This window comes from Delphinapterus leucas, chromosome 6 (genome assembly GCF_059928025.1).
Source record: "Delphinapterus leucas isolate spDelLeu-1000000601 "Yukka" chromosome 6, BTC_Dleu_Yukka2, whole genome shotgun sequence".
NCBI classification, from domain to species: Eukaryota; Metazoa; Chordata; class Mammalia; order Artiodactyla; family Monodontidae; genus Delphinapterus; species Delphinapterus leucas.
The window spans coordinates 94,353,808-94,366,696 of NC_143134.1; the positions used below are offsets into that span (position 1 = coordinate 94,353,808).

Genomic DNA, 12,889 nt, shown 5'->3' on the forward strand with positions numbered 1-12,889 from the left:
TGAAGCTAATAATAACTAGGGATGACATTTATTAAGCATCTACTGTGTGCCAAAATAGTGTCATTGATATTTATGTATAATATCCTCAATTCTCATTACAACCCTGAAAAGTAACTCAATCTTTTTTCACAGAAGAAACCAGGATGAGGAAAGGTTAAAAGATTTGTCCTACAGAGAGTAGCCTGAGCAAAGGTTCCTTCCGCTAGTCTACTCTAATAATAACATTGTAGTATTATTAAACAATGAAATCCATGCTTAAAAAAAGATGCAGGTCTGTATTTCACTAGCAGGAAACTTATTAAAAGGCAGTATCTAATTCACTGCTACCCAGTAGTTTTTAAAAACCTAACCTGAGAGAAACTATAATTAGGAAGGAGTGAAGAATATATAGTCTACCCATTCTTTTAGAACATGCTTACTATTATGAGTCAGATACTGTTCTAAATACTACACAATCCTCATTTAATCCTCATGATGACCTGAAGAGGTAAGTGCTGTAGCATTATTAGCCCCACTTTACTAATGAAGAAACAGAGGCACGGGAATTTAAGTCACACACCTAGTAAAAGCAGAGCAGGTTTCCAGCCTAGCAGTCTTAACCTCTCATTGTGCTGTATCTCTCAAGTTCAACCTAGACCGAATCATAATGCTGACCTCCTCCCTTCTATCTCACACTATTGTTTTTGTGCATTTAGCTTTGATGTGATGTCATTGGCCTATGCTGAGTTGATATGAGGTCCCATGTAAAGAACAGCACCAACATAGTATTGTCATTGTTTATCATGTCCCTTATGAGAACTCACGATGAATTCCTATCCAGTCACTATATCAGAAAGATTCTACTCTTCAACGGCTGGTTGGTTTTTATCATATAGCTACTGTGAAATGTGAAAATGACCAGCATTTCTTTATTGTGTTGACTGTTAGACAACTTATACTCAAGGATGTAACTCCTGTCTCCATATTTATTTCTTCTTCTGTTCCAACTGCTCTTGGATGCTTGCTTAGTTTATTTGGTGGAAGTTGGTATAACGTCTTTTTGGAACAAAATGAGAATACATAAACATGCCTCAGTGCATATTTATGAATTATTATTAACCTTCATACAGATGAAATTGATACTAGGAGACATTTGAATAAAGTACTCAAGTCTGTAGCACATAGTTTAGCCCTTAATATTATGCTGACGTATTTGTAAGCTGCTTTTCCCAGGCTGCCCATGTTTGTGTGGAGAAATACGTCATAATTATAGTAATCATCCTAGCTTCACCCGAGTTGTGTGACCTTAATGCAATGCATGTAATCTCTCTGCGCCTGTTTCCTCTTCTATAAAATGGAAATAATATATGTACCACATAGAAGGTGGCTGGGCAGAAGAAGAGTTAATTTATGTCAAGCGCTTACAACAGTTCCTAGGACACATGCATAATATAGGTCATCACCTTTACCGTCACCATCACGTCCCCCTCCATCTCCTACTCCTTCCTCTTCTCCTTGGATCTTGCCCATGTTGTTTTTGGAGAACTTTCAGCCCCCCTCAAAGTGTTATCCTTACTTCTAAGGGGGGGGGGGTCCCCGTGAGGTCTCAGGTGTTTCCACTGTCAGTTTTCTCAGGTGTTTCCCCTCTAACTTACTACCTTGTTTCCCACTTCCATCAGTGCCATTTGAGGGTTGCCCAGCCCAGCCCTTCCGTGCAGCTATTGACCCTTGTGCCTAACATGCTTCCTCAATACTGAACAACATGCAAATCTTTAACGTGTACTATCCCCTGGAGTCCTAAGACTTTGCTTCTGCATCACAACCATGCCAAATCTTATCACCTAAGCTCTCTGACGCAGCATTCCTTCTGCTGAGTTTCCTTTATCCCATCTCGCTATGGAATTGAACATATGTCCTTGAGGCTTAGTCAAAACCAATATCCTGAACACACGCCACGCTGCCCTCTCCATCCCCTTGCCCTCACTCCTTCTCCACGCAGGAGCCCCTTCCCTTGTTCTCCTTCTGCCAATACCCATCCCTCACCAAACCCATGCAGCCATGTATGAAACCCAGCTTGGGATCAGCTGACACCCTCCTACAGATCACTGTCTGTTTCGTGTATTGGCGAGCACTCCCCACTTAGCTTGATCTCAAATTGCTTGAGGTTAGAGAGCACGTCTGAGAATTCCTCGCCTTCACAGCACTTAGTTCGGAACTGAACACAGAGGCGGTTTTCAGAAACAGTTGTTGGTTGACTGATTAATTGGCATTCGTCTTGATAGCTCCTGGCCAGACCAGAATAAGAAAGCTCTTTGGGGAGGGAAACATTGTCTCAGGTAGAGTGACCTAGCACCCCAGTTTGTTCAAGACTACCTCCATTTTAGCACTGAAAAGTCCCATGCCCCAGGAAACCCCTTGGTCCTGGGCAAACTGAGATGGTTTGTCACCTAGCTTCAGGAGTCCCCGGTTCAAACTACGCCCTTTACACTCCAGACCAGATACCAGTCCTCTGATTTCCACGTCATGTGTCTGCCCCTACATCCCTGGACACACATACATACTCACATGAGTCATAGCACCATTTATCTATCCCCTGCTCTCCCAGCTTGTATCCTGCCATATAAATTAGTGGTCCACAATTGCTTCAGACTACCGACCAAAGAAAAACGTACTTGTCATCTCAGCCTCTTCTCTCAGCTTTGTGACCTCCCCACTTATCCCTCTGTGACATTCATTTTTCTCCAATCAGCAGAGAACCTGGGTGGAAACACAGTACTCTCAACTCTGAGAGGCTGGATTTCAGGTATTGCTGGCTTCTGCCTTCTGAATCTTTGTGGAATGATCAGGATTTAATGCATTTTCATATATCGGGTTGTCATTCTTAGAAAGCAACAGCTGAGGAAAATCCCTGGTACATGAGCTCCTTCTACCTCATTATCTCCCCACATCCATAATTGCTTTTTTCACACTAATACCATCAAACCCTTCCACCAGCACTTGGGTCCAGCACAGCCTCACCATCTGCTCATGCGACACCAACATTATGGCCTCCCTCCGTGCCTCCCTAAATGGGGCTGAAGAAGGCAGCGGAGACGGCAAGTGTGCCAGCTGGCACGAGTGACACAAACCTAGACAGTGATGAATCATGGCCCAGGACAGGGCAGAGGAAGGGAGGACACCGACGGCTAATTGTGTATCATCAGTGCTGCAAGGCAGAGCTCTCTGCTTGTGGAAGCAGAGTCAACGTGCTGTTTCTGTTCCTGCAGTAAATGCATAAGCTTCTTCTTAATATATGGTCGCAAGAGAATGTTCAATAGAAAAGAAACCTAGAAATCAAGATCCAAATTGTTCTATATTTGCTTCTGTGCATCTCGAACTGGTATTTTATTGAGGACTCTCCAGGGAGCTTGAGGATGGCTTTAAAATGACAGGAAGGGGTTTCTGGCTGCTCAGGGGAGGAACCAAGGCCAAGGTGACTCTTGCTGATGGGTCAGTTCTGTCCCATAGGCTGTGGAAGTTCCCATATACCTCTACCACCCTGCGTCTCCAAGGTTCTCTGTTCTTTATGCCCTGCACTTGATTCATTCATTCATTCAGTTCTCTCTGAATGCTGTTTCCATAGTTAAATTGGCCAAGCAGCTCTTCAAGATTTTTTCTATGTATAGCAAATTTAGATATATTGACCTTGGCTTTTTTATTGTTACTGTTGATTTTGATGTATTTGATGTTAAGATAATTCTGTTTTAAAAGTTTCTATTCATTTTTCTGAGTCGTCTTACATATATATACACATATATACATATATAATATATATACGTATAGATCGTATATATAGAGATCATACATATACATATATATACACACACACACATTATTTTGCTTTCATTCACTTCATTTTCACCTTTTTCTCTTTTAAATGGAAGTGGTAGCACAAATGTCCCTTGTAAAATATAACATTCTTCCTCAACAGAGGAAGCTAGATGCCATTTTTGTTTTTGTTTTATCCAAAAAGCCCCCATCGATCCTGCCTGTTCTCCAAGCTTATTTCTCCTAAGGGCTGATGAAGCTGAGAGAGAGAAATATGTTTCCTGCCATATGGATGAGATACAGAGAAATCAGATCAAGCCTGTGCAGGAGACAGAAACAGCCCCGGAGGCAGAGCCCCCAGACTGTTGGAATCCTAGTGTTAGCTCCAAAACATCCGGGTCAGCTGGCTAGGTTCCCTCCTGTCGGGGCGACTCAATTGACTAGTGCAGCACAAAAGAAATAGAAACGTCATGGCCTTGACTTTATAAACTAGCTACTAGCAAGAGCACCAATCAGTGGGGCAGCTTGGGAGCACCTATCTCTCTTTCCTATAGGAAACATCCTTATCCAAGTCTCTTCTCTGTTGCTAAAGAGATAAGAAATAAACAAAATGCTTGAAACAGTAGAGATGGCGGGCATGAGCATTGGCAATTTACACGTGCCAATAAACAACTTCAGGCACAGAGAAACACACGCGAATGTCTAGAGATTACTGGATGGTCAGAAGTTGTGCCAGGAGGTCCACTGGGGGAGAAGGGGTAGAAAATGTCAGATAATGGAACAAAATCCTCGTAGAGCCAGAAACAAGTCATGTGTGAGAGAGAGTGATTGCAAAGTATGATTTGGAGCCTACCTGGAGATAAAGGTGGTGATGGATACAGCCAAAAGGTAAAGACCTTTATAACAGGATGGTTAGGCGTTTGTACTTTAGACACGTTAACGCTGGAGATACTCGAGGCTTCTGAACCAAAGAGGAAAGGCTTCTAACCAAAGAGTTAGAGAAAATGGAAGGTTGAGGGAAGATTTTTTTTTTTTGGTTGGGGGGTGCCACACTGGGTCTTCGTCGCTGTGCACGGGCTTTCTCTGGTTGTGGCGAGTGGGGGCTACTCTTCTTTGCAGTGCGCGGGCTTCTCATTGTGGTGGCTTCTCCCTGTTGCGGAGCACGGGCTCTAGGTGCGCTGGCTTCAGTAGTTGCAGCATGCGGGCTTGGTAGTTGTGGCTTGCGGGCTTAGTTGCTCCGCAGCACGTGGGATCTTCCTGGACCAAGGATTGAACCCACGTCCCCTGCATTGGCAGGTGGATTCTTAACCACTGTGCCACTAGGAAGTCCTGAGGGAAGATTCTTAATCCAAATGACCCTTAAAGAAAATGATGCCTTCTGCTAGAGTGAGGAGGAATCGCAGAGCTAACGTACCAGAAGCAGGTGTGAGAGAGTGGGCAAAGTTCAAGGCTCTGCTTCAGTGTGGTGGCTAAGGAAATGGATATGAACGTGGATAAAGACGCCAAATGGTGCCTCTCTGCATTGAAGTTGAGCTACTTTGCCTCTCCCCATAACTCTCCACACTTTTGTGTATGATGCGATTTTGATGCTGTGACCCAGGTGTTTTGCCCCCCTAGGGATCAGAAAATGTGGGATTCTAGTCCTGGGTCTAACACTAACTAGCTATGTGACCTTAGGTTAGTCATTCCAGGGCTGGAATAAGAACTTGAGACTAAAACCTAAAGGATTATGGTTTCCCCCTCCCTGCCCCTTATGTACTTTTTTAAGCCATAAAGGATGTACAAAGATGCCCTACCAAGTTCTGATTCTTCTCCCAAAATGATTACTTTGATACTTTTAAACAAATCAACATTTTAAAATATTTTCCCCCATTTTAGTTTCCCTGCTTTGCTGATTGTCAGTCTAAGGACATGTTTGGTTTCCCTGTTGGATGATCCAGCTGTCGTCGGTTCTCCTTGCTGGGCCTCTGTTTTCTCATCTATGAAATAAAGATTTTAGGTGGGAGGATCTCCAAGATCTTTTCCAGCTTAACTTTCTGTAATTTCGTAACCTCAAAGACCTCTTTTCTGTCTACCTTTATCACCGTCTCATCTTGCCATTTGGTGTTTCCTAATGGGAATGAGAAAAATAATGGCATTTCCATACTCCCCCAACTCCTCATACCTATTAAAGGCTACATCTAAACCTCGGTGAGTATCTGGGACATTTCTGAATCAAATGAAAGGCTAATTGTGTCCCTTTTTGTGTCCAAACCTTATGAAGGATATATGTCTATAATAAGACGTGATCATCAGTAAAGTCCTTTACTTGCTGGTAGAAAGCATTTTGGAATAAAGGCAAAATCTTTTTGGAAAAGGATAAAAGTTATGACTGATATAGGATACCTGTACAGTGTTTTCATCCACACCGGTAGTTTAGGTTCTGAAGATTTCCCTTAACCTTTCTAGGCTTCAGCTTTCCTGTTTGTTCATTCATGCATCATTTACCTGCCTCTAATACTTTATAATAAAGTAAGTCTATCTCTAACATTTTATGAAATTGCCCACGAACAGATCTCACCCTACATCTTGCCAATTCATATGCCACTATCCTTTGACTTTTCACCTCTGTCCTGAATGGCAGTATTGCCTTGGTTCCCACGCATCCCCTGAGAGGGGCGCGGCAGAACCTGGGTCTCTCTACAAGCCTTGCTGTGGTCTGCTTCTCAGGTGGGAGCTGTTCATTATTTTCTGGAAGGTTTATGTAACAGATGTTACAAGGCAGACAAGTAAGCACATACTCCCTGAGCCCGAAGCCCATGGAGCCAGGCACGCACACACTTGCCAATACCAATACAAGGAGAGCTGCTGGGTGATGGAGGGAGTGTGCCCTGAGGGGAGGGCACTGCTCGGAAGCCCTGCTAATGTCTCTGTGTGGCCATGCTGTATTTTCAGCTTGTCATCATGGCTGGGACAGTGCTGCTTGCCTACTACTTCGAATGCACTGACACTTTTCAGGTGCATATCCAAGGATTCTTCTGTCAGGACGGAGACTTAATGAAGCCTTACCCGGGGACAGAGGAAGAAAGCTTCATCACCCCCCTGGTGCTCTATTGTGTGCTGGCTGCCACCCCAACTGCTATTGTAAGTACAGAAAAGGATTTCCTTCTTTACTGTTGGATCCTAAACAACATTTTCTGTCTGCCTTTTCTCCTCTTTCCTCTCTTCCTGGGCGTTCACCAGCAGCCTTATCAGGCATGCCCTGTTTCAGCCCAAACAGAGTGAGTAGAGCTGTGCATAAAATCTCATTAAAATAGGTCTTGTCTTTTATAGGTGGCTTTTGCTTTTTGGTTCCTGAATTTAAATATATATTTTTAAAAGAATGTCTGAATGTCATACGTATATATTTTTTAAATGAACAGGCCTGAGTGGCTGCCATGTTAAGAACAGCTACTGTACTCTTGAAAAAATATGCTGTGCGTTGTGTGTATTCAGAAGAGGTCTTGACTGTAAATGCTGGCCTTGATACAAAGCCTCAGTCAGAGTGGAATAGAATCCCCCAGGCCTGTATCTCTTGCTCTTCTGACTGAACTTCCAGAGATGAAAGAAACCCCTTGACCTGAAGTTTGCTGTGAATTGTTCTGGGCGGCTCTGGCTCTGCTCACGTTACATCACATTCAATTAAGTTGCAAATTTACTGTCATTGATTGCATTCTTCTCTCTCAAGAGGCAAAAAAAAAAAAAAAAAAAGTGGCCAGACAGGCCTCTTGGGAGACTATTTCAAAAGCATAAAGCTCATAGATCCATATTGTCTGGTAAAATGATTTAGCATTTAGACATCTTAATTTGATTTTTAAAAAAATGACTTTGTGTTTTTAAATAAACATTTCTGTGTCTGAACATGCTACAACGCCAGATTATTTGGGATGTAATTTCAGTTATTATTTCCTCCCTTTCTCTTCCAAAGCTGCCTCCCCCCCAACTCTCCCTCCTCCCCTACCTGCCCTCTCCCACTCCCCTCTCCTTGGAGCAGTAATAAAAATACCGACTGGCATGCTGAGGAATGTACTGATTGCTCAGACATTCAGTTCGAGTATTGTTTTCTATGCAAATGTTTTACTCGCTTTAAGATGAGAAATAGAATAGAATTTTGAGGAGGAAATAATATGGACATAATGAGTCGTAGTACTTTAAGTTCATTTTGATCATTGATCCTAGACTTGACAAGCTCCCCCTTAAATAATAAGGCTATGCCATAGGAATTAAGGTCAGCAGTGATAAAACACGATCTATCACAGCTGTTAAAAACACATGCTTTGCAGTCCGACCTTCCAGGGTTCACATCCTGTCTATATGACTTCAGGCAAGTCACTCTACTGTTCCCTCCCCCCAAAATGGGGATAACGTGACTGCCTATTTCACAGAGTTGTCAAGACTTAAATAAGATGCTTCATACAAATGACTTGGCACAGCGTCTGTCATGGACTAAATGGTTAGAAGTCGGGGAAACAAAGAACCTGGCTGGAAACCCATCTTTACCATCTTCAGGATCACAGACCAACTTCCTCTCCCTGCAGAGGAGATTCCACTGAAACCCTGGTATCACCTCCTCTTTAGAGCGATGGGGGATGTGCCCTCTCCCAGAGGAAGGCTGATCTCCGTGTTCCTCTTACCTTTCCCTTTTCCTTTCTCACCAGCCCAAGGACTAAGAAAAAGCATAAAAGACACGCTTCTAAGTACCTTAAAAGGTGACACACTTCACTCCTCAGGTAAAACCTGGAGGCCACATTGGGTTCTATCTGTAATGGTTTAATGGCAGCTCTACCTAGTCCTAGAATTAGTCTGGAATCAGGTCCTGGTTTCTTCCTGTCCCATAAACATATCATTTTCTCATGTACTCAGACATAAATCCCTGAGTGATCCATTGACTAACATATTTTCCTGTCTTCTTCCCAGTCCCAGGAAACATCATTGCCTAGGTTCTCTTGCAATCACTTTTTGTAATTATAGAGAGTTTTTTCCCTTTAAAAAACAAAAACAAAAAAACAAAGACACATAAGGAAAGCAAGGGAAACAGATCAATAAAAATTATGAAAAATCAGTGAATCAGAAAACAATAGGATTAATAAGTAAAATGTACAACCCCCGGTTAGTCTAATATACGAAAGGCAAAAGTTAAAAAAAAAAGTCAAGAAAAAGAAAGAATATATAAGCAAAAATATATAAACCTTTAATTCTACACTGTAGTTTTATTTAAATTGTATATTCAATTCTATGCCAATACATGCTTACTTCTCAATAAAATTGATAATATTCTACGGAAAGATAACTTACTAACGATGCCTTTAAAAATGTAGAAAAGCTGAATAAATGAATACAAATTTTTAAACATGTCTAAAATTTATCTCACGAAATAGTACTGGGGACACATAACTATAGTATAAATTCCTTCAAACTTTCAAGGGATAGAAAACCCATAGCTGGGCTTCCCTGGTGGCGCAGTGGTTGAGAGTCCGCCTGCCAACGCAGGGGACACAGGTTCTAACCCTGGTCTGGGAAGATCCCACATGCCGCAGAGCAACTAAGCCCATGTGCCACAACTGCTGAGCCTGCGCTCTAGAGCCCGCGTGCCACAACTACTGAGCCCGTGTGCCACATCTACTGAAGCCCACACGCCTAGAGCCCATGCTCCACAGCAAGAGAAACTACCGCAATGAGAAGCCCACACACCACAACGAAGAGTAGCCCCCGCTCGCCGCAGCTAGAGAAAGCCCGCACGCAGCAACGAAGACCCAACTCAAATATAAAAACCCAGCCAAAAATTAATAATTTAAAAAAAGAATGAAACCCATAACTATGTAAACTGTTCCAGAGCCTTAAAATAAGTGGAAAGCTTTTCAATGCACATTATGAGGTGAGAAAAATATGGATTTCAAACACTTAGAAAGTCTACACCCACAAAAGCATCCTCAATTAGGAATGTTGTTGCAGGCAGATAGCAAAGGATTGATAGATTTCTCTACCTGAAAATAAGCATTTCTACCAAAAGAAAAAGTAAATAAAGACTGCAAAAAATTTTTGCAGCATGAGACTCCAATGTAAATATTCCCGATACTTAAAAAGATGAGCTTCCCAAAATAAAAATGAGAAAGGACAAAAATAGACAATTAACAATAAATTGTATGCATATAAACATTTCTAAACTCATCAATTATCAAAGAAAAATTATTTTAAATACAGTATTTTTCCAATATAAGTTTGGCAAATGTTTTAAAGTTTAACCCGTGTTGTTAAAGGTGCAGATACTTTCATACAATTCAAATGTAAACTGACATTTTCTTTCTGAAGAGCACCTGGTCGAGATGTACTGAGAGTTTTATAAACTTCAGACCCAGTCATTAATTCCATGCCCTGAATTTATGTTAAGGAGATAACCAGAGTTTTATATAAATACAAAGACTTGTATATAGGGATGTTCACGTCAGTGATAGTTTTAAGAGTGGAAGGAAAACTTGGCTAAATACACAGCACTAGAGGATTGTCTAAACACATTTTGGGCAGTCATGTTTCTGAAAAACCTCTAATAGCAAAGAAACATGCTTGTGATTTAGTGAAATGATTTTTATGAAGGCTAAAAAATTGTATATAGTATTGCAGATAAAAGTTTTTCTCTTCTATAAGAGAATTTGAACTTCCCTTAGTTTTCTAGCTCTGTTTCCTTAGAAAAAGATATGTATCAGCTATGTTACTAGGCAAAATTAACCCGATTGGTGAATTGCATCTGGACTCAGAGAACTATAATTACCTGAAAAGGTGCCATGCTGTGACTTCCAAGTACAGTGACTCTGGACACTTGGCATGTCCAGTGTGGGCACTTGGAAGCTATGTCTATGGAGTTGCTATACCATATATTGACTCCTATGGGACATGATGAGTCTTTTAAGCTGGTGGCTCCTGCGTCCTCTGATATGTCTGCAGTCTCCTTGCAGCTGAAATGTACTGGACCACTGCAAGGGCATGTGCTAAAGAGGAGCATGTGGTGCTGCCCTGTTGGCAAGCTATTGTTCCTCCCAAGTGGACCAGTGCCAAATGAAGCATGTGGTTGTCTGTGGGGCTGAATATTTAATAGACCCTAACAAGACAGCATGTGTGTTACAAGTATAATCGCAAATTTATAATTACACATAAAAGACTAGTAAGAAATAAACTAAAAATGTATAGCTGTTATCTCTGAGTGCAAATGGTACAGTCTTTTTTCTTTTGTGATATATATATATATATATGTTTAAATTCTACATCAATGCAGTATTTTCAAATTGAAAGATATATTTTTAAAACATGCCAGTTCTTCTGACATAATTATGAAATGACCAATCTTTAATAAGACTTGAAACTAGCGATTCTAATAAACAAAAACACACATGGCCAAAAAACAAAACAGAACTTTATGATGAATTTTCTCTTCTCTTTGGGTAAAAATGATAGATCTTTCATTCTAAGATTTTCAGCAAAAACTGTTCTTCCGCCTACAAATTTTGATCACATATCTTCCACCAGTTCCTTTTCCCCAAAGGACACAAACTGACATGGGGTCAAATGCTCTGATGGGAAGCCATGGGGATATGGCCAATGGATAGTGAACTGAGTATTAAGGACCTACAGTTCTACTCTAGTTTTCAAGTATGGAACCCTGATTCAGCCACTCCATTCCTTTGCTTCTCTGGGTGAAAAATGTGACCAGTAATGATGGCAGTCCTCCAAGATATGTGCTGAGGAATATTCCATAAATGATGATGGCAAGAATAACATCTTTTAATTTACTTGTATTCTGCAGTCTTTGCCTACTTTATCGTCACAGCATCCCAGTGAAATAGAAAAGAGACATCCCAAAGAACATAGAGAAAGTTTGTGGTCCAATTCCCTTTTTTTTTTTTTTTTTTTTTTTTGAGGTACGTGGGCCTCTCACTGTTGTGACTTCTCCCGTTGTGGAGCACAGGTTCTGGATGCGCAGGCCCAGCGGCCATGGCTTATGGGCCTAGCCCCTCCACAGTACGCGGAATCCTCCCGGACCGGGGCACAAACCCATGTCCCCTGCATCGGCAGGAGGACTCCCAACCACTGCGCCACCAGGGAAGCCCCCAATTCCCTTCATTTTTGACTCTGAGTTCATTCAGGGGGCCAGTTGTTAGCTACGTTACTTGTAACTTGAGACTTAGCTACATTAAATGATTTGCTGAAGGTTGCAGTTAGTTCTGTGTGTAATCGGACAGTTACCCACCCATTTGGTTCTACTTTTATGTTCCTCCCGAATGAGGGGCATTGCTTCGAACCAGCGCTCATTACAGCTGATGGGTTAATGGCAGAGAGCTGAGTGACCTTGAAACCCTGCTGTGGTGCTTGATCTTCCCCCCAAGACCTGAAAATAAGTGAGCAACGGCGGGACAGAGAGCAGAACTCCCCGGATGCTCAGGGACATCTCCTGGGAGCAAGGAGCCATGTTTACTTCTGCCCCTTCCTGGAGAGATATGGGGTATCCTAGAGCAGTCTTTTTTGGGCCACTGGAACACGGATCCCAAGTGCCTAGCTCAGCACACCCCCTGCCCCTGAGTGTGCATCCTTCATTATCCTCACACTGCAGTCATCCTGTCTCAGGCCTGATCTGTCAGGAAAGGGAGGGATCCCAGTTGTGGCTTTGCCCCCAGTAATTGTGTGACCTCTGCTGAGGCATGTTCCCTCTTTGGGTTTGATTTCTCATCCGCAAAAGGTGGGGTTGGGCTAAATGATCTCCAAGATCTTTCTGGTTCTAATATTCCTTGAGAGATGAAAAAAGAACCTTATAATTGGAAGACGCCAAATGTCAGATTCCCAACTCCCTAGGCTCTCGACTTTCTTTCGGGAGTTCAGTCTGTGCCTGGCCAGGCGTTTCACAGAATGGGTGTGTGTGTGTGTGTGTGCATGCGTGCGTGTGTGTGTGTGTGTGTGTGTTTTTACTCCTTCTTAAACCCATTTCCTATTTTCCCTGTAGTAGAAAGAAGGCAAGACTCCTCGGGGGTGACTTATGTGACACAAACTAATGGCAATTCTCAAAAAAGGTAGTTCGACCTGGACTCGTCCTTGGTGCTCT

At 42.2% G+C, this 12,889-nt stretch overlaps 1 protein-coding gene across 1 annotated transcript in view; it reads left to right on the plus strand.

The window, feature by feature from the left end:
- The window catches only part of PLPPR1 (phospholipid phosphatase related 1), a 116,167-nt gene that overhangs the window by 68,244 nt on the left and 35,034 nt on the right, over window positions 1-12,889 (plus strand). Inside the window, exon 2 of the mRNA XM_089913468.1 lies at window positions 6,721-6,909. Coding sequence (XP_089769594.1) covers window positions 6,721-6,909 — 189 coding nt within the window. The remainder of the gene's footprint in view (window positions 1-6,720; window positions 6,910-12,889) is intronic.